Raw genomic sequence first — 25,489 nt, forward strand, 5'->3', positions numbered from 1 at the left:
TGTGGAAAAAAGTTAGCGTTCATCCTCCAGCTTCACTGTTTTTATGTTATGCTAACATAGCTATGTCACTAGCGATCATGTAGTACATCATTGTATACCAGCTAGCCCAACTTCAGTAACCCTACAAAGCGTCACTGCAGTTTAGTCTTCATTTATGTTCTCTGTGATAGCAGAGCTGTACGTTTTAATTTTTTCAGAAACCCCTCGGTCAGAACATGATATATCATGTTTAGGTGAAAACTAGCGAGCTAACTTCCTGCTAACTTCTACCGCTGTTAAATTTAATAAATTCTGTTTTCATGGATGGCTGGAAAAAGTACAGACATTCTGTACTTATGTAGAAGTATAAATACTACTGTTAAAAATACTCTACTAAAAGTTGAAGTACTGATTCAAGTTCTTTACTCAAATAAAAAAGTACTTGAGTACTCGCAGTGATAAAACAATAACTCCCCCCAAAAGCGTTAAAGCAAAAGTAATGAGTTGAAAGTACAGATATTTGTTTAAAATGCAGGGAGAAAAAGGAATAAGTTGACAAAAAAACCTCAAGTTAAATACAGATACCAAAAAATTGTACTTAAGTGCAGTAACGGAGTATTTGTACTGGTAATGAACAATGCAGTGCAATAAAAATGCTGAGTGTGTGTCACGGTTTGTGACGTTGCCCTGCTGAAATGTTGTTCTCTTTTTTTGGCACACTTGAATGTGCTGCATTTTATCACGGTTTATGAGTCAAAGGCAGCCAGCCACATGACACATAAGTTTTCCAGTCCACTGACAGCATTCACATCATGCTCCCGTTCTATTAACGTGGTTAGCATTTAGCTCAATAAATCAACAAAGTGCAATTAAATTACTTTATCCCATTTCTTTCCCTCGTCTCTGCATTTCCCTCTGAATCCCCTCCCTCTCTCTTTGCTGCTTCCTGAAGGTTAGATAACCTTTGCATCCATGAGCCATGGTTAAAAGTCTTGGGGTCAGGGACCAGGAAAGCAACCAGGAGCACCTGACCTTCAGATGCACTGTCTGTGGCCTTTTAGTGCACCCTGAGGTGAAAGCGAGGACGGAGCGCCTTGGTTCACCGAAGAGCTGTGACCCTGCTGAAGGGACCAGAAGTAATGAAAGTGCAAAGAAACTTTGTGAGCTGATACAGAACTCTTGGATGGATGGGTAGATGGGTGGGTGGATGGATCTGTCAGGTGAATAGACAGCTCTGAAGAAAATGGGACTAAAGGGAAGAACCACATGACAACAGTGACGCAAACTGTGGGGGACAAAGAGAATTTGGAAAGTCTTTGATGCCCAAACCCTGTTCCGGTGAATTCTCGTGCACACCTGCAGTAAATTCAGTGATCAATAATTTTTATTTTATTATCACCTTAAATTATGTTGCCAGAACAGCGCTGGTCAGCTGTGCGTGGTTCTCATAGACATGATTTGCACTATGTTCTGCTCTATGTATCTCCAATACAAAAACACATGCTATGAGGTCTCTTTTTACCTTTTTTTTTTTTTTTTTTTAAGTTTTCTGTTTTAATGAAAGAAAGAAAGCAAGGAGGACACATGCATAGACTCAGGGTGAGAGAAAAACTGTTACTTTCCATGCTAGGTTCTCATTTTTTGTGATTTTTCTTTCTTTTTTTAAGTACAGCTAGTTTTTGGTAGAGCTGGTAGCTTTGTTAACCCTTAGAGATGTCACTTGTGGCTTTAGTGGGAAAGTTTGGACTGTACATGAGTCACTGAAGCAAAAAGAATTGCCTGCTCATTATTTTACTGTGACAAGACATCCAGGGGAACATTGTGTCAATTAAGCAAAGAATGAGTGCTGATGATTTCAGCTCTGAGGAGATACGAGTTTGTGGGTGGAAGTCAGCCTAGTGGCTATGACAGTTAAAGTAGCTATGCTAACTGCAGGCAGTTTTTGTTTTGTCGGTGTCTCAGTTAAGTCTCAACTTGACTTTTTCTTCCCCCTTTTAAAAGCAGTGGCCTCTGTTCTTTAGCTTCAGTTTGAATGCAAAATCCCTAAATGTCAAACACAAAAACCAAAATTAAAGAAATGGATATGACTGACAGCTGATATTTTTTAACGAGTATTATATTATTGTATTACCTAAATGCGGGATCATACCTGAAACCACATTTGTGAACTTACACTATGCTGTTTCTACTCTTCTAAGGTAAGTGAAAATGACATGATGAAAGTATGCAGTGCATCTGGTATTGTATCAGAGAACATTTAATCAATACAACAATACTTTTCTGCTTTGCATACTTGCTAACACTTTTTATTTTTTTATTGTTATGAGATCAATATTTTACTTTTGATGTTACTGATTTTATTTTATTTTATTATTTTGTTTTTTGCAAATATTAATATACAACATATACAGGCTATAACAGATGAATGAAAATTAAAGGAGAGACCTGAATCCTTAATCTTTAGTCCACTTGGAAGGAAGTTTTGAGTCAGTGACTTTTAGTTGTGACATAGTATCTTGGTGGAATATAAATATAAATGAAATAGCAAGGGGGGGTTAGGGCTTGAATATCATCCAAGCCCATATCATCCAAGCCACGAAACCATAAATGTTGTTGAATGACATTTTGAGAGCTGTTTAAACCTTTGATTCTTACAATGTCTGTGTGTGTTTACACTCACTATCCACTGTATAAGGGACCACTGTTCAGCTGCTCCTTTAAACAAACATCAGAGCCGCCAATCACATGGCAATATGGCATGCATCCTTGCACGGAAACAAGTCAAGACAACCTGCTGAAGTTTCACTCAAGCATCGCAATTGGGGAGGGGGGATTTAAGTGACTTTGAACATAGTATGGTTGATGGTGCCAGATCAGGCTCGTCAAAGTATTTCAGAAACTGCTGATTAGCATGGATTTTCCCAGTAAACATTTCTAAGGTTTACAGAGAATATTTCAGAAAATATGAAGTAATAGTTGATGCTCGAGGTCATTACTGAGTAGCAGCTCAAATAACAACATTTTTACAAGTAAGGCACAATTCATATGGGTTCACTTGGATAACAGAAAATTGGAAAAAGGATCTAACGAGTCTTGGTATCTGCTGCATCATTCAACGTTAGGGTCAGAATTTGGAGCAGACAAGAAAGTATAAATTCATCCTACCTTCTATTGGTGGTGCAGGCTGGTGATGTGGGGGTATGACCACAATGCATACATCTACTGATGGCTGCTTCCAGCAGGATAACCAACAATGCCACAAAGCTCAGATGATCTTAAACTGGTTTGTTGAACATGTCAATGAGTTCACTGTACTCAAATGGTCTTGATAGTCACATTTGGGATGTGGTGGAACATTAGATACTTATCATGAATGTGCAGCCAACAAATCTGCAGCAACTCTGTGATGCATGACCATGTCAATATGGACCAAAACACTGAGGAATGTTTTTCAGCATCTTGACATGAAGAATTAAAGCATTTCCGAATTCAACACAAGACTAGTTTTATAACTTTGCAATGTCAAATAATGACCACAAGAGGGGGCTGTCAGACTTAGAGCTCTGAAAACTGCACCTTTTTCCCTGCTGATCAGCAGGTGATAGCAAATTTAAAATAATGTTAACGTTTAATCCCAACCATTTGGGATAAATTAAGTATATTTTACCATTTCTTGCAATGTGCCTTAGGCACAGAAGTGAGCATGAACTTACAGGAGTGTAGTATTCTTTGTTTGTAGATCTTAAAAATTTGCTAAAACTTTGCCAAAATTTTTTTTATTTTAAAATACGAGTGTTCTTGTTGTATGTTGAAAGTAGGAATCTGTCGAGATACTAATTCGTGAGGGAGGTGTATACTTCTGGATACATGAGAAAGCAGGATTAGATACAAAAACCGAAACCCCACCACTACAGCTTTATAGTGTACACTGTCTCATGTGAAAGCAAAGTTGCATTTACTCATGCTGAAAAAGTATGATGAGATACTTGAGTAACCACAAGTAACCTTTTAATACATTTTGAAGAACATAAAGAAATACGAAATGCTGGTTTTGCATTCACAGCAACTTCTGTGACGCCTTTTCTCATAAATCAGGAGTACCGGCTGCAGTTCCCGTAAACCCTTTGCGACATACCAGTGGCATTGTTTTCCAGTGGGTGTGTGCATACACATCATCTGACAAGGGGATGCTTGCTTTGACACTTTGCAGTAAAAACAAAAAACTCTGAAAGAGCTCTGTTGTTCCAGCAGCTGTGACCTATTAGGTGTGGAAAGACAGGACATGTCGTATAAAATGTAAAAGTGAATACGTTGGGGTTTTTTACTTCAAAAATAAAATATGAACACTGTGCACATATTTGGCATCTAAATTAAAAACACAAACTCAGATTTTTTTTTAATATAAATTTTATCAAAATTTGTGCTTACCCAGAAACGTTGAGACAAAAAACATGGTCATTTATCGTTTAACAATAAGGAGGCAGTGGGTGGTTTTTTTTTTTCAAGTGTAACAGATTGTCTCCTTTCACTGTTGTTAGAAGCATGACAACCCTCAATTATCTGACCAAGACCTTTGAGTCACTGTGATAGATCAACACTTCAAAAATGCTTTGTGCTTTAAATCAGAAAGACTTACGCCCCTTCCTTTTTCTGCATACGTCACATAGTGCTAAGTCAAGGACAAATACTGACTGGATAGCAATTGCAAAAGCCTGAGAATTACCAAGACCTGAAATCACACAAAAACGTTACACAAACAAGTATTAAATAAGGTTAAAAATCATATTTCACTTTGACAATATGACTAAAATACTTAACACAGAAGCACTAGATGTCATGCATTAAGTACCAAAAAGGATTTCATAGTGCAAGTATGCAATATTGTGCTATTACATACTGTTTCAGCATGAGTACATGCACATTTACAGTATGCTTGTTCTAACACAGTGGTCCCTTTTCAACGTTTTAATAGCATATTTCATGACATAAGTTACAAGGTATAACTTCATAACGAAAGCGAGCACAGAAAACACAGTTTAAAAAAACAATAATCAAGGGCTGCATGTGATGCTACATAAACAAAGAGATGCTTAGCTTACAGAATATACCATTTGAAATGAAAACCTCATAAAAATGTTAAATTAGTAAAATAAGTGCTAAAGAATCATTTCCCTTGACAAAAAACAAAATACAATAAAGTCCAACATTGTCTTTATGTCACTAAAGGTCAGATTGTGATATACCTCACAGGATTATTAAGAATGACATTAAGTATTCATAACTGAAATATCCTTTTATGCAAGTAGCTGGCTGAAAATGAATCCTCTTGATTTAGACCGTTGTTTTCAGTTTATTACTTCTTTTTTTCATCGCGTCCAATTACTTTGCGTATCCAGGAGCTAAATGCGGAGACTTTGGTGTAGACACCAGGGGACTGCTGTGTCCTGCAGGCATGACCCCACGATGTGACCCCGTAAACGACCCAACCCCCTCCTGGGCGCTCACACACCAATGGACCTCCACTGTCTCCACGGCAACTGTCCACACGCCTTTCTGAGTGGATGCTGCCGGCACAGAGCATGCGGCTTGTGAAGGCTGTGTGAAAATGCTCCTGGCAATGGCGGCGTGGAAACAGAGACAGAGGAGCCTGCTGCAAGGTCTTGGAGTATGAACGGCCTGGAAAAGGAGAGAGCAGAGAACAGCAGGTTTCAAAGGTGCGCCTGAATTTATGCTCCAAAGAAAGAGAACAAGGTTTCAATGGGCAGCAGGAGGAAAAACTGCACTTTCTTCTGCATCTTCGGCAACATCAGCATCTCATGGCTCTCAGACACAGATCCAGCATTTAACTCTGACTGACAGCAGCTGCTACATGCTGTATGATGTGTGGGTTGTGAGATTAAATTTGGATAGATTGTGTGTGCGATCATGATTGGATTTCAAGGAAAGTGAGGCAAACATACAAAAACGATGTGTTTATGACGATTATTCACAGTGAATTCTCATTTAGTGCCATCATCAAGAATTTCTGTTTATCCCTCAACTTAGATACAAAACATGACCTAGAACACATGACTGCATGTGGTTAGTGCAAAATGTAAATATAAAGTTTGCATGGCTCAACATGATGTTGAGCTGTTAAATGTTTACTCCGTTGAGTGATATTATCACATGGTAGCATGCTGATTTTAAACATTTAGCTCACAGTGCCAGACAGCCTTTAATCCTTGTGGTTATGAAGCAGTGTTTCACACGAGTATCACTTTTGCCAGTCAAGTTTAAATTTCTGAAACTTGACTGGCCAGTATGAAGGGGAACTTGAAGACAAGTCAGTTTCGAGCTTTGTGGCTTCCTTCATTCCACATGGTTCCCACGCTGCGTCTCTTTTTAAAAACAAACAGCCTTTTTACACCTTTTACAGCATACATAGCCTCCTAAAGGCCAAACAACAAGCAGCAACCCATTTTTGCATTGAAGCAAAAAGAACTACGACCACAGCAACCCGTGGATTTCTACAATTGTGTTGCTGGGACAAACAACCAAACTAATGGACTGGTTCTTATATAGCGCTTTTCTACTCCTCTGAGCACTCAAAGCGCTTTATACAACTTGTGCATTCACCCATTCACACCTATTCACACAAGCACATTTTTCCTAGGTGCCTTCTAACTGACATTCACACACATTCATACTCCGATGAACCTGCTCTACCACCTGAGCTACAGCCACCCCGAGCTCTGCAGCTCAGAGCTCTGGAGTTGTGAGTGGTTTCTTTCTCTGATGCTCTTAAATGCCACATAGTACTGCTAACTATCCAAGGCAGCTTAGGATGGCAGACGTGTAAAATTTGCTTGCGTGTGTGATATCAGAGGGGCACTAACAGCTGTACTGAGCACACATGTCCTCACACCCTCTGAATAGCCTGCATTGCCTCACTTAAATAAGGTAATAAAAACGCTCTTTTCCACAATCATCAATGTTCTATCACACGTACAGTCCACTACTTAGAATCCATGTGTGAAACACGCTCGGATCTTAGGGAGTGTGTGTTCTAGCTTGACCGTGTCCTGTGTTCTTTTGACTCACTGTGATTAATGACATCAGCGTGTAATTTAAAGATCACTAACAGATGTGCATGTGCGCATATGGTCAGGTGTATGGACAGAGACAGAAAATGAAGTCAAACAAGTACAATTTACAGCACTGATGACGGACTCGTCTTTACTTCATCTGGCTTTGCAGGTGACCTTTAAAAACACATTCAATTGAGAATAGAATTTTTCTGCTCTTTGGAGAATCACCCTTAACTGAATACAGAAACAACCCTTTGGGTGCACTTGTTTCCCTTTATCGCCTTACTGTTGAGGTTTTTTTTTTTTTTAACACTGAGGGGCATCTGGAGGTCTCTTTTAGTTTTTAAATACGTTTTTTGACAGCAGAGGTAATTGTGACAAACTATTCAGTTAACAATTAACATGGAACTGAAAATGTGCAAATGTGAGATTCTTGTGAAATCTATGTTGGCCTTGAGAGGTGAAAAGCACTGCAATGTAAGAAAACACCAGCAAATAGAATAAATATTTGCTTCGTTTTTGTTGTGTTATATAGAAATAAATAACAAAACCATAAAACGACCATAAGACATAAGACATAAGACCATAAGACGTGATGGACCAGCTCCAAAAGTGGCAAGCTAACAGCAAACACATATCTACAATATGAAAAGAAGCATGTGATTAAAACACACATTACCTCCATCTTTTTCCTCCCTCATATCTCCCGCAGATGAATCCTCCACTTTTTTGAGTGTTTCAAATTTGGTCTGAAAATCTCATCATTTGTTTTTTGTCACTTCCGCAGCTGGTCCATCATGATATCGCCTCCCCAGAAAAACCCTGTTGTGGTTTAAGAGATTTTTTTTTCTACTACTGTGATTTATTCAACTTCTGTTGTGTTTTGTGTGCTGTTGCAGCGTTTTTGTATTTGCTGGTGTAATTTTAAGTTGCAGTGCATTTGACCTCTTGGAATCACTACAATACTGTGGCCCTGTGGCGTTAAAGAGTTATGAATGAAGATTAATGGGTATTTTGCATAACGTTGCATAATGTTTTGTGAATTCAGGTTATGCACCCCAGGCTATCCACTCAACTCTCAAATACACATACACACCCTCACCTGTGTCGCCCCAGCCAGTAATGTGACAGTTGCTGGCTTGTTTGAGCACTCGCTCTTTCCTCATGGGCAGGCAGGCGGGAAGGACATGACGGCTGAATGACACACACTCTCCCGGCATCTTGTCCACTGCCCCCTGTGACAGATGAACCAGGGCCAGGTCGTAATCATTGCTATGGGTGTGGTAGCTTGGATGGAGGACAATTTGATCGACACCATACTCCTCTTCATATTCCTCAGGGACGAGGGAGTGGTAATCTCCCACTCTAACTTTATACTGCTTGGTGCTGTTTCCATACCTGCAGAGAATTGAAGATATATATGTATACATACATATTATGCATGTATATGTATATCTATCTATCTATCTATCTATCTATCTATCTATCTACACACACACATATATATATATATCATCTATATATATCTATATATAGACACAGTAGTTTTATGAGTTATGGTAGAAAGAGCTTAAAATGCATGCATGCACAAAGCTCACAAAGCTGTACAATCCTCTAAAGTGACTGGCTCTGACTTTCAGGTTTCAGGTCAAATACACAATGCTATTCTCTCAGCAACATTCACAAAACATCTGAAAAGTATGTTTAAATGTTGGGAGGAACAATCCAGCACAAAATATTCACGCAAAAATCTTATCTATCTCATAAATGCTGGTACTAAGGTCTAAACCAGGGGTAGGCAACTCCAGGCCTCGAGTGCCGGTGTCCTGGAGGTTTTAGATGTGTCCATGATCCATCACAGCTGATTTAAAGGGCTAAATGACTCCACAGCATTTCTTGAAGTTCTCCAGAGGCCTGGTAATGAACTAATCATTTGATTCAGGTGTGTTAACCCAGGGTGCGATCTAAAACCTGCAGGACACCGGCACTCGAGGCCTGGAGTTGCCTACCCCTGGTCTAAACAAACAGTATGACTAAAGACAAGAGTGACAGCAAATCTGTCACTCCATCCGTGCAAAGCTGTGATTATCTGACTCATAGCATGACATACCAGCGTTTTTCACACATTCAATTTAATTCTTTGGTGTCTGGTGTCTTTGAAATGGAAAGGGAGGGACATAGAAAGGTGCACCAGAGTGTAAAGAAACGGGTAAATGAAGAAGAGTTAAAGAAGGAGCCAAGTCTCCGTGTCTCGTTACATATGGTGCAGTCTTTCCGGAAAGATCGCCTGACCTGGGAATGCTACCGGGTCCCTGGCAGAGCAGAGACACTGCTGACGAGTCTTTTGACTACGTAAATCTTCACAAGCACACAGTCACAAATACTTTGATATCCACAAACTCACACTGACTATTTACATTAAAAAAGTAAATGAAGTGGCACGAGCAACCAGGCTTCCTGCACTTAAGGCAAAATCTCCGGATTATGATGGATTTTTCACATATTGCTGCTGCTGCTAAAATCTGTGTGTAATATTATTGTTGGCACACCTGCAGCTGTACAGCTACAAGAAAATAATCGGTTTATGTGTTGGCTGCAATAAGATGAGACCATTTTTCATAAACATACTAAGAGAATCAAACAACATGGTCATGCTACTAAGGTTGAACAGCTGCACTTATTTCATATTTAAGCCATCTGTACTTGTAGGCAAAATCGAGCGAACATAAGTGAATACACCAAGTTGCTCATCTAATTTCTCTGACCTAAAAGGGCCGCATAGTATTATGTTGCTTGTTGCTGTGTGTAACTTTGTGCTTGTTTATGTATCGCTCTATTTTGGAGTATACTGGATGAAAGGCGACACCGTGAAGTCGGAAGTCTTCACAGGTCTATGTTCTCTGGCTCGCATACAGCAAATTTCTTTTCATAGCTGTCATAACCGAGGCCAACAGCTTGAGGCATTGAAAACCGATATCAGGGAATTAAGATGATTGACTGTCAATATTGAAGTCCTAAATAGCAGAACTGGGTGGCTGTGGCAACGGTGAGACCTGCAGGGCGGAACTGTTTTTTTGAATTCTGGTTTCTGTGCCCATATGTGCATTTATGGCCTGTAGGTCACACCATAAATGCACAAAGACTCGCAAAGGTTAAACAGCGAGCGCAACACAAAACAGCACAAAAGACTTTCACACCTGTGATGACTTTCACAATGAAAAGTGCCTTCAGGTGACTGCAGTTTAGACTTCATGAAATACAGATAAGCCTTAAAATTGCAGTGAAAACACGTCAAGAAGCTGTACTGTTCAAGGAATAGGCTAATAATGAGATGCTAATATTAGATAAACTTGGCTCTCATTCATCAGTCTTCCATGTTAGCCCCACCTCGCAAGTTAAAAAGGTGAGTTCCTTTAGGTTGTTTCTTAAGCAGCTCTGGCCGTCTGAATCAGTAAACCACACGAAAACTATGAGAAACGTTCTCTTGCAGCGCAAGAACAATTAAAGCATTATGTTTGAGGATAACTGTCGAAGGTTCCACAAGGCTTACAATGCAGCTTTTGAGCAAGTATAACAGTCGTCAGTTTAATCTTACCCTGGTGATTAACTAATCACCAAGTAATCACTACTACCTAAATCTACCTCCTGTAAGTAAGTATAGTTAATTTGGAGCACTTCCTGTGTATCGTTTCGAAGTAGCTGAAAGTAGCACTTTCACAGAGGAGAGGAGTTCTTGCATATACAGCCTCTGACAGCTAAAGTGGTCTGGAAATGGCTCAGGAAACGGCACTGGGAAAGATTTAGTGAAAGACTTCTTCCTCTCTGAAATGTGGAAACACTTGGATTTATAGTCATGGACCTTCTGGGGTCTTTACGGGGCTGTGGTTCTCCCACCAAAAACCACTGGAACTAAAACCCAGTAACAACCAAAATATATTATCAGTAAAATAAAGCCTGACAATCCAACATGTACTGTGTAAACATTTAATGTGGACTATTTGTTTTTCCCCTGCCTTCTCTACTGTATGCGTTAGGTGATAGATGTTCGGTTTGTGGCATCATGTGGAGGCCTCTAGTCCAGATGAAGTTGAGTTGAAGCAATTGCCTTTCTTCCTGCCACCTGCACCATAAGCACAGCCAAACCAGCACTGAATAATGCTCAAATGTTCAGTTCTCAGCCCTTCATCAGTCTTGTGCATGCGCACACATTGTCGAGCTGCTTTGGGGTGAATTCAAATATCCTACTTTATGCAAAACACTTTTAAGACTTAGCAAAATATATGTGTAAGCACAATCCACATTTACACTTCAAAAGTCTAATATGTGCGATATGAAAAAAGTCAGTGTATTTGTGTAATAGCGGATGTGTGTTTTTGACCTTTTGAAGCAGTGTGCCGAAGTGAGGACCCAACAGGTGTCAATGAGAGTTGCTCCACAAACCAACCTCCCATCTACTCGAGATCCTCGCAAACGGATAGCAGCCTGCCATGGCCAGCCACCCCTACAAAGAAAACAGCCAAAGAATTTTAAATTGTATCTTTAGGCACTTTCTTACTAGCAGCTCGTGACAAAAACATCAAATAAACACATACTTTGTATAACTTAAAGGTAAAATTGTATTTTTACAAAAACAAAGAGCTATTGGCTGAAAATGTGGCACATCTTGGCATGGTGTGTGCTCTTAAACAAATTAAGAATACTAGACAAGTGCAGGACGTTCACCATTAATGAAGCGTGGGCTCATCTTAATAGATTATAGAACCAAAAGGCAGCTGACATCCAAAAAAGAGAGGTGGATTTCCCATTTTCTTAGTTAAATAAAATGAAATAAGGGGTGGCTCAATACTGTTTCACAGTGTTGTGTATGGACCTGCTTTGTTTTAAAACATGCGTCCCCACACAATGTATCTTGATGTTTGTCTGCACACACAGTTTTCTTTGCCTATAGCCCTCAGATCAGCTGTTTTCTATCTAAGGTTTGCTTGAAAATGTGGCCATTATTCTTTATTCTATATCTCTGACAGGATTTTTCCATGCTGGTATTAATCCCTGCTCTCCCTGCCAACTTACCTCAGAGAGTTTTCTCCTCCTATGATTCTCCTCTGGCGAGTGTGTATGAGCCGCAGACCGCAAATTGAGTCCACAGGATCTGACAGAGACAAAAGAGGGACCAGTGGTTGTGTATATTTGAGAGCCTGTGGGAGGGTGATGATTGCTAAACCATACATCTCAGCTCCAGTGTTGGTTTTATTAAATGTTTAGTCTGGTCAAAAGCATAATTCTTCTTTTCCTACTATAATATGAACCTGAATTCAATTAATAAATAAATAAAGTGATTCCCTTCACTGTGTGTCTATGTGATGTCCAAAACTACATGCAAAACGAGACAAAATACAGTCCTGCACTGGTTATGTGAGAAATGGTAGCATCAGAACATGTGCAGGTAATGGAGAGCATTGTGTGCGTCTGCCCTGACGTGTCGCTGACAGGATGAAGCAATAATACTGTAAAACTCTCCATTTTACCATCTGGATACACACAGTCATCGAAGTCCCACACTTTCTGCTTAAACTCTTACGCTGGTCCTTTCTTCAGCCATTTATATCTTTTGAGTTTTCTGGTGTGTATAACATTTTGGAAGTGTTTGCTAAACACAGTATAGTTTTCAGATGAATAATAGAAGCTCTATTTATTTTCAGAGTTATAAAGTGAAAACCAGGTCCTGACTAACTGACTGACCTTTCACCACTTTGTAGCTGGGCTGCGGAGCTCCGTAGTCGCATATGACCCCAGCGTCCTCGCTGTGGCGGCAGTTTTGTGTTCCTGGAACCTCTTTGATACAATCAGCTAAAGAAAGCTCTTCACCAGTGCACTTCACATTGTCCACGTGGATGGGCCCCGTCCCTTCACCGAAGTATGCCATCACGCGGGCCTTTGCCACGCCACTTGAGAGGACAGACGTATACGCATTTTACTACATCGCTTTCTCAATTATAGAAAACAAACACAAGAACAGGCAGAACTGTCCAAAAAGTAACACATTCTGAGAAACACATGTTCTTTATGATCAGAGGGAAAAAAAAGATCTGTGGCACAAATTAAGTAAAAAAGTAAGTCTTAGTAAAAATATTTAGATAACGTGGGAGATCTGATGGTAGTTCCGAAGAAGAGTTAGTGCCCACCATCAGTGGACCTGACAGATATAAAGTTCTATTATGGCCACAGCATTTTAAAATATATTGATGTAAAATAAAAGAATTATACTAAATATGGAACTGCACTGGAGCTCTGCACTTGTTTTTGCACAAGCAGCAACAATGGAAAACTCTGACAATGACCTTCTGTTGGTATTTGAAATGGAGCAAAGTCTGTTGTGTAACATTCTAAGGAAATTTTGAATGTGCGGCGCATGCAGATCAGACGTCTTTTGTTTACCTTTCAGCTGTAACAAGTCAGACGAACTGACTGACGTGAGTGATGAGGCTTTTTTCAAAATTCCATTTACAAATGTCTATAAATAAGAGTTGAACATTATTTGTTGTTACATAGACCTGTTTAGGTGCGTAAGTGAAGGCGGTGACAACAAATTGGTTTAGATGTTAACATTTGACCTTCTCAGAATGTGACGCAAACCAGGTTGACAAAGGATAGCAAAACTTTGCACCATTATCTCACCCCTGACTTAAATTAGCAAAGAACTAACACACACTGGCCTGTAGGATGAACTTGTGTAGGTACACAGCAAAATCTCCAGTGTTAAATTAACACTAGAGAGTGTCTATATGGGTCCACACCTTTGAGTGTTAAATACAACACTGTTGAGTGTTAAATTAACACTTTTGACAGTGTTATATGTTTAAAAGTAACCTAGTCAGTTTTGAAGATTAACAATGGCTAACACTGAGCAGTGCTGATTTTCTAACACTGGAATATTTCTAACATTTTGAGTTATTTTCCAGTGTTAGAAAATCAGCACTGCTCAGTGTTAGCCATTGTTAATCTTCAAAACTGACTAGGTTACTTTTAAACATATAACACTGTCAAAAGTGTTAATTTAACACTCAACAGTGTTGTATTTAACACTCAGAGGTGTGGACCCATATAGACACTCTCTAGTGTTAATTTAACACTGGAGATTTTGCTGTGTACAGACTGTAACTGTGAATTTAATTAAGACTGATAGATAACAGAAAGAGAAGGTCTTATGTTGCATCCCTGGAGTATGTTGGGTGACAGGTCTCGTTATCCACTGGGAACCTTGTGTCTATTACTTACTCATCTAATGTTGTATCTGTGTGCTCAATAGCTCCCTAGACAATGTATGTAGAAAGTGACCCTCCGAGTTGCTTGGAGCAACGCCTAAAGACTGACATCATGCTGGCTTGGTGTATCTCCGAGGCAACCCGCAGTTCACGTACCATAACAGTTTAAAAAAAGAGCTGCTTTGGCTATAAACCACTCAAGTTGGAAAGGAGGGCCAAGTGTTTTCTCAGGCATCATATTTCATGTGCTTCCATTAATATTCCTTGCGTTCAGCCCCATTGTAAATGTACCCATTAGCTAAAGAACATTTTTTTTCTCAGTTTATATTATTGGAAGTGAAGCTCTTGATATTAGGACAATCTTTGTTAGCAAGTACTCTGCAAAGATAAGCAGAGTTGTTGACAAGAACCATGCCTCTGCCACAAGACTTCCGCATTTGTGCATGACATAGCTGTGGAAAAAACCATCCATACATCCATCTTTTCTGCTCATCTAATTCAGGTTTGTTGGAGTTTGGAGCCTATCCCAGCTGCCATAGAGTGGGAGGCAGGGTAATCTGTATAGTTGTGTACATATACATATATGTGTATATTTTTATCACCACCAGAGCAACCTGCAACCCTTGCAGACCATTCACTACACCCCGTATGAGACAGAATGATAATTCCAACATGGCTTTACATGCCTTTAACACTCTTTCCACTAACTCTCTAACATTTATGCATTCCAGATGTGGCTTTCATCTGCAAACAGATGTGTCACAGAAAACTTGGTGACTTAATGCATGAATATCTTTTGCTGAGGAGTGATGAGAAAGGAAATAAGACAGTTTGTTATAGTAAAGTTTTCCCTTGTCATCTCATTGTCATTGTTCTTGAAAACAAAAAGGCGTCTCAGAAGAAAATGAAAAGCTGTTCAGTGCCAGGAAACATATCCGATACTTGAAACGTGACTTTTGCATCATTAGCCTGTGTTTTAAATCGAATGTTTATTTTTGTAAAGGTAACAGAAAGGTCACCATGAAAAGCTCATACCAAAACATCTTAACAACTACAATCAAAGAAAGAAAATTAATAAATAATGACACGCAGTCATTTTTTATGATTTATAATCCACTGTAGCTTTTTTAAAAAAAAAAAAACTGTAAATAAACTTGAGCATTTCAGACGTGTGATGAAGAGTGAAGTGGCAACGTGGAAGCAGGTAAGGATTGTGAGATGAAGAAATGGGGTGATGGATTTTGCAAACCGAGTAGATTCAGTCTGGATTCACTTAAGTGAGTATAATGTACGAGGAGATCACGTTGCATTTCTACAACTTTCAGCTAAGCTTTTCTCAAACACTTCACAGTACCTCTGTTTCAGTGATGCTGATCCTGTCCATAAGTGCTTGCAGTTTTTTCTTTTTAACCAGTTTTATTATTTTCTGACATACTGTCAATCAAAGGATTGGTTGGGACATAATGAGCTAGTGAATCAATGCTGTGTGTGTGTGAAATTAGCCAATTCCAACTTACATACCTATATCCCAACTGCCTGCAGACCACCTCAGCATCATGATCAGTCCATCCATCATCACAGACAGTCCCCCACTGACCGGACAGATAGAGCTCGACACGCCCTTCCCTAGGGCTCTCTCCTCCTACTAGTCTCACTGGTACACCTGAAGAACACATACACACACAACAGTTTAGGCTGACAGTGCATGAAGATCACATGCTGGCTCAGTTGATTGAAGATGTCTAACACCCAGAGTCTTGAAATGTTCAAAGAAGCAAACATTCCTCTAACAAACCTGATCTGTCTAGTGAATAGAAGCATGTGTGTACATGCCCTCTACAAATGAAGTAGCTGGATCACCTGTCTATTTTCTTGCACAAAAACACAGTCTGTGTGTGTGTGTGTGTGTGTGTGTGTGTGTGTGTGTGTGTGTGTGTCAGTGAAAGGTTGTTTATCTTTATTGGCTCTCATCTCATTTTTTCACACGCACACACTTTCTCTCGTTCTTTCTTTCAAGTGTTCACTCACACTGTTAATCAAATCAGTATAAGCTCTACATTGATCTAATAGTTGTGAGCATACAGATGCCCCAAAATGCACACACAAACGCACACACTCACACCAAACACATTTAAGTGTATACTAATGTCTTTCCCATCTGTAGACATTTTCAGGATCAGTTTACATTCTTTCTAAGTTTCAGCTAAATCTGATTTTTTTTGTTTTGCCACTGAATCAACATACCTAGATCGAAAGAAGAAAGATTTTCTCATGGAATTTTCTTTCTTTGCTTCCTTCTTTGTTTCTTTAAGAGATCATTTCAGCTATATCATTTTTTTGTGTTTCGTAGTTTAAACATTCCTAAGCAGGGAACCTCAGTATAAAATGATTCTGGCTCTATTACATTAAATGAAATACCAACATTTTCTTAATGACTGTGCTTTTGGGACATAGGACATTTAGAAGGGTGATATCTAGGGGAGGGAGAGTTAATTGTGGGAATGTTTACATCTTAGTTGGTGTTGGCAATTAAGGAAATGTTTGTCCATCCTGAGAAACACAAACAGTTCTTCCTGTCTTAACACACACACACAAACACACACAGAATTGTGTTTAATCAACTAGTGAACATTACCTATATAATTTTCTTCAGATTACCCCAGTTTTAATCATAACCTGTATCAAGTGCCAACATTAACATAAAAGGCTTTAGTGTAGATTTTAATGATTTACATCAGTGAGCTCTGTTCAGGAGGGAAGGTCTTTTCAATGTGACTATGTGGAGCCATATTTATATCCCCTCAGCATGAGTAATAAAAGTAAAGATATGCACACATGCTACATTACTGCTCTGACACGGCCTTAATGTGATGATCTATCACAACAGAGAGTTAAAGTGAAAGGCTGAGTGCCTGGTTTATCCTGCCTGCCTGGTTACTTTTTTCCCTTTTCCAAAAACAACACAGCCTGATCTGTCTTCGGCATGCCGAGGGATGAAGTGGGGTTTTGCTCACACATGTAAACACTCAAACACAAACACGTAATCAGACGCGCATACAAATGCTCCACAGTAATAACAGAATTCTTGAGTTGCATTTTTGTGGGGTAAGAGCGTCCCTGAGGCTATTGCCAAACAATGTAAGCCATCTAAACCCACCAAATTAAGCAGCCATTTCATGTTGTATGCGCTCTCTCTACACAAACTTCAAACCTGTCCTCACTCAGGATGTAAAAAACACAGTGTTTTCTGTGTCATGGGCTAGACTTATTAGACTTGTGCATGTGACATTTGCAGAATGATCTGAAACCTGAGCCATCTGAGCCATACAGAGATGTATGAAACTTTACCCTCCAGCATCTCTTACCCTTGCAGAACTTTATTGCTGTCTGGAAGCTATAGACATAGATCTTGTGTTATGCGATAGGTTGGCCATACTAGTGCACTGGTGCCTGGCAGATGTGATTGTACCATCAGGACTTATAGGTAAAGGGTCTGTAGTGGAGTCATTTGATCATGATGACTTTACCATGATGCCAAGTTATTAAGGCTGGAAAAATCAACTGACAGCTGTGCTTACTAGAGTTAGCATGGCTTATATCATCCTCTCCCTGTGTCTCTTGAAAAAGGCTGGCTTTGTTTTTCTACAGACGATGAGGTTTAATTGCCTGCAGGTTGTGGCAGACATGTCAGGAACAGATTTCAGATCAGCTTGCCCTTCCATTATCTGTTTTTATGAAAGGAAAGGCAAATTACAAAGACGTTTTAATCATTTGGCTAAACCCAACAAATTTAACAGCCATTTCTCCCTGATTATAAAGTTGGCCTACAAGTGGAAAGCCAGGATACAAGAGTCCTTTATAATTTGTATTTTTGCTACTAAGAGTAATAATTTTGTGTATTTATTAGTCTCCCTTGTTACATTTGCTTAGCCCACTAATCCTAAAAGGATCTAGCAGAATATCTCATGCAGATATAAAGTAATATTGTTGTAACAGCAATTTAAAATACATTTATGTAAAATGAAAGAATTATACTAAATATGGAACTGCACTGGAGTTCTGCACTGTGTTTTCTGCACTTTGTTTTTGTGTAAGCAGCAACAATGGAAAACTGGCAATGACCTTCTATTCAGTATTTGAAATGAAGCAAAGTCTGTTGTGTAACAGTCTAAGGAAATTTTGAATGCGTGGTGCATGCCCCGATTTGTTATCTTTGATGTTGATCTTTCAGCTGTAATAGGTCTGAATACCTGACTGAGACACTGTTACGGTTCAGGGTCAGAGTTGACCCAGCATTTTGAGTTTCTTATATTTTGGTTTATTTTTGCATTATGGATTGTTTTCTGATGTTCTGGTGCTTTGTTTATTATTATTATTATCATTATAGATCTGTTTCTGTTATTCTTGGTGAGGGATCAGTTCTTAGGTTTTGGGTTCTCATGTGTATTGCAGTTTCTGTTCAGTGTCTAGTCTGTCTCTCAGTGTCGTGTCTGCATCTTTGTTTAGTGGTTTCTTGTTTTATTGTGAAAGTCTTTGTCTTATGTTAGTGTGTGCAGCTTAGCCCCCCTGTCTCGTTAGCCCTGATCTCTCCCAGCTGTGTCTCCCTCCTGTTACCGATTCCCTGATTACCACCCTGTGTATATTAGCCCTGTGTTGTCCTCAACCCAGTGTCGCGTCGTACCCTCAGATCCTGCCTGTGTGTTCCAGTTAGTGTTTTCATGTATGGTTTCTGTTTTGTTGGTGCCACCAATAAAGCTGTGGTTTTCAGTTATATTTCCGTCTCAGAGTCCTGCACTTGGATCCACATCTCCACCTGCCCGCACACAGAGCCCTGACAGACACGAGTGACAAAGCTGTTTCCAAATTCCATTTACAAATCTCTACAAATAGGAGTTGAATATTATGGTCTGCTTTATTTGTTGTTACATAGACCAGTTTAGGTGTGTAAGCGTAGGCGGTGTTAACCTTCATGTTAATGTTAACCTTCATGCATGCAGTAATAAAAAGAAAACTGATCTCTGAGATTCTGCTTATGAATGGAAACTAAATTCATTTCTTGGAAGGTACAACAGTTTGATTGACTCCTGGGGAATCTCATATAAGCAATGAGGCAATCTCTACTGGGCCAATACCAACCAAACATGAGAGGGGGAAAAACAAAATCAACTGATCAGCAACACTGAAAGTCTTAATATGGACTAAAATCAGTAAAACTGGAGAGCATTAAAATATCATAAGGGGATGTAAAAATACACTTCTTTCTTATGATGAACTACGAGCCCTGAATTATATTTCTGAAAAAACAGTATGACTGTAAATGTGTGCATAACAACCTCTTTTCCTAAAACATTGTCCAGAAAGATTTAGAGATTATGCATGCCTGCACGCCCAATATATTTCCTATGTTGTTATAATAATCCAGCCTAAAGCTTCAACTAGCACTATGCTTCAAAAAAACTGTGCCATATATATATAGTCACATACAAGTTGCGGTATACATAACCACATACGAAACCATGCATCTCTCCCATATATATAACCTTTTAATGTATTCTCTTACTGATTGGAAGACCCTCTCCATTGTGCTCAGGGCTGCATGCAATGTTAACATCTTCCTGGTGTGTACAGTCGTGGTGCAGCCACTCCCTCCTGTTGCACAGCAATAAACTAGGTTCTTTCCCCGTGCAGCTCACATCATCCAACAGAATAGGACCTAAGCCCACCCCGAAGCGTGGAACTGGAGTATCTGGCACTCCAGGAGAGAGAGTCTCTCCCAACCTGTACATGCAGACACACATCCGCAATCAAACAAACATGTTTAAGTTATTTATGAGCAATGATTTGGAATAAATACAAGGGTGTGTGAATGGGTGGGAAATACTTCACATTACCTGTAGCCAAGCTGTCGGCACACCACTTGCGTGTTTGAGTTTGCCCAGCCGTCGTCACACACCGTTCCCCACTGACCACGGTAGAAGATTTCTAGACGTCCCTCGTGGCTGCCGGCACCCCCAACCAACCTAATAGTACCATCTGGAGAGAAAGTGAGAGAGTGATTGGGGATAAACGGGTCGAGAGAAAGAGAAATCTCCTTTTTAATGTGAATAAATTTCTTCTATATTTCTTCCAAAAGTCACATATTTTACTTTTAGCGTTTTTTTTTAAGTTTTGCAGGAAATAACAGAGCACAGCACAGCTATTAACTGCACTGTAAACATTCAGAGTGTAATTACTGATGTTGTAATGAACAAAAAAGCTCTGGTCAATCCTGTCTGAACCAAATGCACCAAGATGTAAGTTACCAAAGGTCAGCCTAAGGATTTATTGGTAAGAATTTAAAGTATCATGTCACATTTGACCTTTGACCACTCCTTCAAGGTCAAAAGACTGACTAGATATGGGAACTTCCTGATGTTTCCGGTATAAGGTGAGAAGCTTTGATTTCTATATATATAAACATGCCTGTGTGTATCCCACTTTGATGTCTTTGCTCCTAACAATGATTATTTGGTGACCTACCTGTAAGAGGATTGCAGGAGACCCCTGCATCTTCAGAGTGCAGACAGTTGTGTTCTCCCCATGCACTTTTTGGACATTGCTCCAGAGTGAGCTCATTGCCTGTGCAACGCACCTCGTCCAACCACAAGCGGCCTGAACCCTTGCCAAAATGTGCCTGGCCCCATGCCCTTGCAACGCCACTACAAAGAAAAGGAAATTTGCAGAATTCTAAGACATTTGGGCTCTAGTAATACTAATGCAAAACACATGTGCTCATTGGACATGACGTACAAAATGCAGCGCATACAATACTGTATCCTTTTCTCCTTTAATTTAGAGGATTTACAGAGTGACCACATTATATGTCATGTTTAATATCTGGAAACTGCTTGTCACGCACATCCCTGCAAATGTAAACATTGCGATGTATTTGCTCCCTGTATAGCGCTGCTAAATATGCATATCTCTTTGGTGGTAGAATTCTAGCAGGAACAATGAGCCTGATTCACTGTCTGACCCCCAGATGTTCTTTACTGCTTGCTCCTCTTTCTGTGTCTGAATAGAAAGAATACTTGTCATACTTTTGGAGACAGAGGGAGAGAAAGACGGCAGGATACCCACACAAACTCCTCTCCAGCTGCCTTCTGTATCTTTCTGCCACACATTTTTTTCTCACTTCTGTCACACCGGCAGTGTATTTCCTTTATGCTAATTTGAATATGAACATTTGTATCATTGTGTGTGTTTGTGTGTGCGTGTGTGTGTGTGTGTCAATACGACTTAACCTCAACCCCAGCTGTCGACACACCACCTCTGCGTCACTGTCATCCCATTGGTCATCGCAGATGGAACCCCACTCCCCGGCATGGAGGACCTCAACCCTGCCCTCTGACTTTGACCGGCCTCCCACCAGCCTTATGGGAAGGGACACACCTGCTGAAGTGTGAGCGAGCAAAAAACACACAGTATGCTGCTTTTTTATTTGTATATTTTTAAAGTATATATTTATTGAAATTTGTAGTTTGTAAGATCATTTGATTTCTTTCAACTTATTCTCACAAACCTCCCATGGCAGATCTATAATTACCTGGCTGCTGGTTGCAGGTAACAGCTGCAACCAGAGAACACTCCTCTCCATTCCAGGTAGCCTTGGGACACTGGAGCAGGTCTGGCTCTTTGCCTTGGCAATGGACTGCAGTCCAGTGGAGCTTGGCTGTGCCTGGACGGAACAGAGGAACTGCTCGAGCGCGACCTGAAAATCTGGAAGAACATCAAAAGGGAAACATGTTAGTTATAGTAATTTGAAAAGCTTTTTTATACTCCAGCTGACACTGACCCATCCATCCCTCCATCCGTTTTCATAATTATGGTCACGGGTTGACTGGAGACTATTCCGACTCACACTTGGCCAGAAGCAGTCCATAACAGGGCTACTACACTCTCACATCCTCTCTATGGCCAATTTAGAAGGCGTCATTAACCTAACATGTCTTTTGAGTGTTAAAGGAAACCAGATAACCTGGAAGTAGGTACAGGGAAAACATGCAAGCTCCACACAGCACCATCATGCCACCTGACACTGATCCAAATCTCATTTAATAACAAGAGTTACAAATTACATGCAGGCAGCTTTATTAACCTGCTAGCAGTAAGCTTGAGCTGTCTGCACATGCATAATCTGTTGCTCTGGGCCAATGCCGTCAGTAGTCCTTACACCCAACAGCTTTCAATAATTAAGCATGTGAAAGTCATCACCAAGCACTCCAAATGACATATGCCTGACATTTGCCCTTCTTCCTTTCTGCTGTGGACTTTCATTGACTCCTGTGTGAGTACAAACACACACAGGCAAGTGTTCGTATCAGAACGTGTGCCAGCGCTGGTGTTAGTGACAGCATGTGCAATAAGTCAAAGAGTTTCTCTGTTCTCCAGGGAGAGCAGGACACTTTCTCAACTGACTATGGACTGTGCTGTTATATACAATCTGACTGCAGGCTCCCTTGAGAAGCATGACAACATCTCATAATCAAGTCCACGAGACGCAGTAAGAGGCACATGTGAGAAACAGAAACAGAGAGCGGACGAGTATGCGAGAAACAACGTAAACGGCACGGCACTCGAGGTATTTAAGTGCCTCTGGGGAACAGAGGGCTGGAATGTAAGAGTCAAACAAGAAGCGTCGAGCAGAAAAGAGGAGCGTGCCTGAATGAAGCTCTGTTAGACCTCTGTAAGCAGTTATGAATTTAACGGGAGATGGTGACAGAACCTGCACCGGTGTCTAAAGACGTATGTGAGAGGGAGGGATAAAATAAATACCGCACATTTAAGTATATGTGTACGCGTTTGTGCTTTCTCACCCCTTGCCCAGCTGTCTGCAGACCACTGTAGCATCTTCGTCTCCCCAGTCGTTGCTACAAATGGACCCCCACGTTCCCCCAAGGTACACTTCCACCCTGCCATCTAGCTTGGAGCGGCCACCTTGCAGACGGACAGAGCCTGAGATGGAAAGACGGTTGGAGAAAAGTAGATGTAAAACTGTATGTAATGTGCAAAAGAATCTTTTTGGGGAACACTGAAAAAAAGCTAAAACTGGCACAAAGTCAGGAGAGAAAAAGAGACACTATGCGAGCTCTAAAACACACATAGATCACCGGCTTAGAAGCAAGCCACTGAAGCCATTTGTTCAGATGGCTTCAGTGATGTTTTCATGTGTGTTTCACCACATCAGACACAAAAAATAAGACAGTAATGTCAAAAAGTGAAATATTAAAGAATGCAAAAGATATGTCTGATTGTTTATTTTAAATGTCACACCTTTTGATATTATCTATCTGCACAGCCATTTCCTTCAAAAATGGAGAGACGTGTTCTTCCTGTGCTGCCCCACAATGCAATTCACGATCTAAATATTTATAACCCATAAGATGAATATGATATAAGAAGAATAAGATAAATATAAGATGATTACAAAATGTGTTTTTCAGATTTGTTATTTGCAGGTATAGTCGTTCAGTGTGTGAGCATGCATCAGGGTAACCTGATTGCTTTACATTGTAAAGTAAGAAGCTTACAGCGAATGCCTGGGTGCACATCCATGCCAACGCACACTCACACAAATTCATGCCCCTACATATTCATAGGTGCCTGAGCACCCTGTGGCTGTCTTCCATGTGCAATTGTAAACACACTGAATCTGAACACCTGACTTACCGGCATGTAATTGTTAAAACGTTCAATAACTGACACCAAAACTGTAATGTAATACAGCTGCATATGGATTTTTAAAAAAGGAAGAGCTGAAAACACAAATATTTTCATATGAACAATTACATTCACACCCTGGTAAACCAAAGGTATGGTAGGCTTTAATGATTCCATGGGTGGATGCTCTATGACTCAGCTGCACAGTACTGTAAAAACACATGTATCAACAGCTTCTCAGCCCATACAAAAATGTACATTCCATTCATATTGGCCTTTTATCTGCTGTAGCATGTCTTGAATCCTGCTCATCTGGGGATTTCACCTTCTCCTAGGTGTAATATTTGTAGCCACGTTGTACAATTTCGAGGCTGTTAATGCCTATAAAACACAATAAAGCTGCTGCTACTAGGCCTGCGTGTTTACCTTGTTTACAGTCGCAGTACCCCCAGTCTACTCTGCCTCTGTGGTTCCTAAAAAAGCACCAGGGTCGGATTCGGCCGTCCGGGTTGCGACAGTGGTTGTGCTCGCCTATGCCTTTGCCCGGGTACCGTTCGTCGAAGCCGGAGACTTCGGTCCAGTTCATACACCGGGTGCCGGACTCAGTGACGTCTATCGCTCCCCGGTAGAAGCCGTCTTTCCCACGACTCCCGGCACAGTCGGTGAACGGCAGGATGAATGAAGGGACGCTGCTGGCATAACAGCGAGTGCTGATCGCAGCCAAAAGAGCGACTTTTAAAACAAAAAATGGCACATTCATGTTAGGGCTATGACGGATCCTATCATCAGCTAAGGGTTTCCACGCGTCCAGTCAGCCTCTCGCCCAGCCGTGGGACGAGAGTGAGAACGCTGCGGATCGATGAAACCCCTTTTTCTTTTTTGCATAGGCAAGGCAGTCCTCCAACGAAAATTCAATAACATGGGCTACATGATGGAAGTAATTTTCCTCAGATGACTGATTTGACCAACTGTAGTGTACCTATATTTTCAAATAGGAATGGGGTTTTTTTAGATCTTTTTTTGGCATTGTGTTATATGTTTCAGTACCCTTTACTACTCATTACCCACTCGACCAAGTAGTTTAGAAATATTCTATAAAATACAATCTACAACTCCTCCTGACGCACAGCATTCAAATGCTCTCAAACATTAGGGCATTTGCTCCAATAACATAAAACACGAAAATGCATGGTATTTAAATTTGTGCTTTTACTTAAAATTACTTTTTTAAAAAATATTTATTTATGGAATTTAGACCGTGGTGTTGTTATTTTTATTGCTCGAATGATAAATATTCAGTCATTTGGAGCCGATTTGTAAGGACTTAATTTGAGGTGCGTTCTTGCAGTTGAGCTATCTGAAGCACTTGCTTTTATCATTTTGCACAATCTTCTCCTTTAAAAATGAATACGCTCCATTGTCTATCGCAACTTGAATCCTTTGTGACTGCAAGAGTTTAAAAACACGAGTTAAAAGATT

General features: G+C 40.2%; 2 protein-coding genes across 5 annotated transcripts in view; one reads left to right on the forward strand and one right to left on the reverse strand.

Annotated features, from left to right (window-relative positions):
• The window catches only part of ndst3 (N-deacetylase/N-sulfotransferase (heparan glucosaminyl) 3), a 52,745-nt gene extending 50,673 nt beyond the window's left edge, over positions 1-2,072 (forward strand). For 2 of the 3 annotated variants that reach the window (XM_084931398.1, XM_084931397.1), the window contains one exon: positions 937-2,072. In XM_084931398.1, the coding sequence (XP_084787524.1) occupies positions 937-966 (30 nt within the window). In that variant the 3' untranslated portion in view covers positions 967-2,072. Of the gene's footprint in view, positions 1-931 lie in introns of all 3 variants that reach the window. The other variant, XM_084931399.1, reaches the window with a different exon arrangement.
• A 2,857-nt stretch (positions 2,073-4,929) lies between these two features.
• prss12 (serine protease 12) lies at positions 4,930-25,095 on the reverse strand. 2 transcript variants are annotated; one of them, XM_084931401.1, is made up of 13 exons: positions 24,437-25,095; positions 23,167-23,305; positions 21,897-22,069; positions 21,595-21,742; positions 20,831-21,009; positions 20,203-20,344; positions 19,872-20,089; positions 15,833-15,974; positions 12,789-12,994; positions 12,120-12,198; positions 11,428-11,550; positions 8,152-8,447; positions 4,930-5,655 (listed from the first exon to the last, which is right to left on the reverse strand). In XM_084931401.1, exons 1-13 carry the CDS (start codon positions 24,768-24,770, stop codon positions 5,333-5,335), a joined length of 2,502 nt encoding a protein of 833 aa, XP_084787527.1. In that variant the 5' UTR covers positions 24,771-25,095; the 3' UTR covers positions 4,930-5,332. The 2 variants fall into 2 exon arrangements, with proteins under 2 accessions (XP_084787527.1, XP_084787526.1); XM_084931400.1 differs by having other exon boundaries at positions 21,595-21,745; positions 24,437-25,093.
• Between the last annotated feature and the right edge of the window lie 394 nt (positions 25,096-25,489).

The sequence above is a fragment of the Perissodus microlepis genome, chromosome 6, assembly GCF_051167445.1.
Source record: "Perissodus microlepis isolate ML-2025 ecotype Zambia chromosome 6, ASM5116744v1, whole genome shotgun sequence".
Lineage (NCBI taxonomy): Eukaryota > Metazoa > Chordata > Actinopteri > Cichliformes > Cichlidae > Perissodus > Perissodus microlepis.

Excerpts from the sequence above, each read along its gene's own strand:
- prss12 (XM_084931400.1), bottom strand. The coding sequence starts at position 24,770 with ATGAATGTGCCATTTTTTGTTTTAAAAGTCGCTCTTTTGGCTGCGATC. Across the intron at positions 23,306-24,436 it reads GTACTGCGACTGTAAACAAG|GCTCTGTCCGTCTGCAAGGT; the intron begins GTAAACACGCAG and ends TTTCCATCTCAG. Across the intron at positions 8,448-11,427 it reads TCGGCACACTGCTTCAAAAG|GTATGGAAACAGCACCAAGC; the intron begins GTCAAAAACACA and ends AATTCTCTGCAG.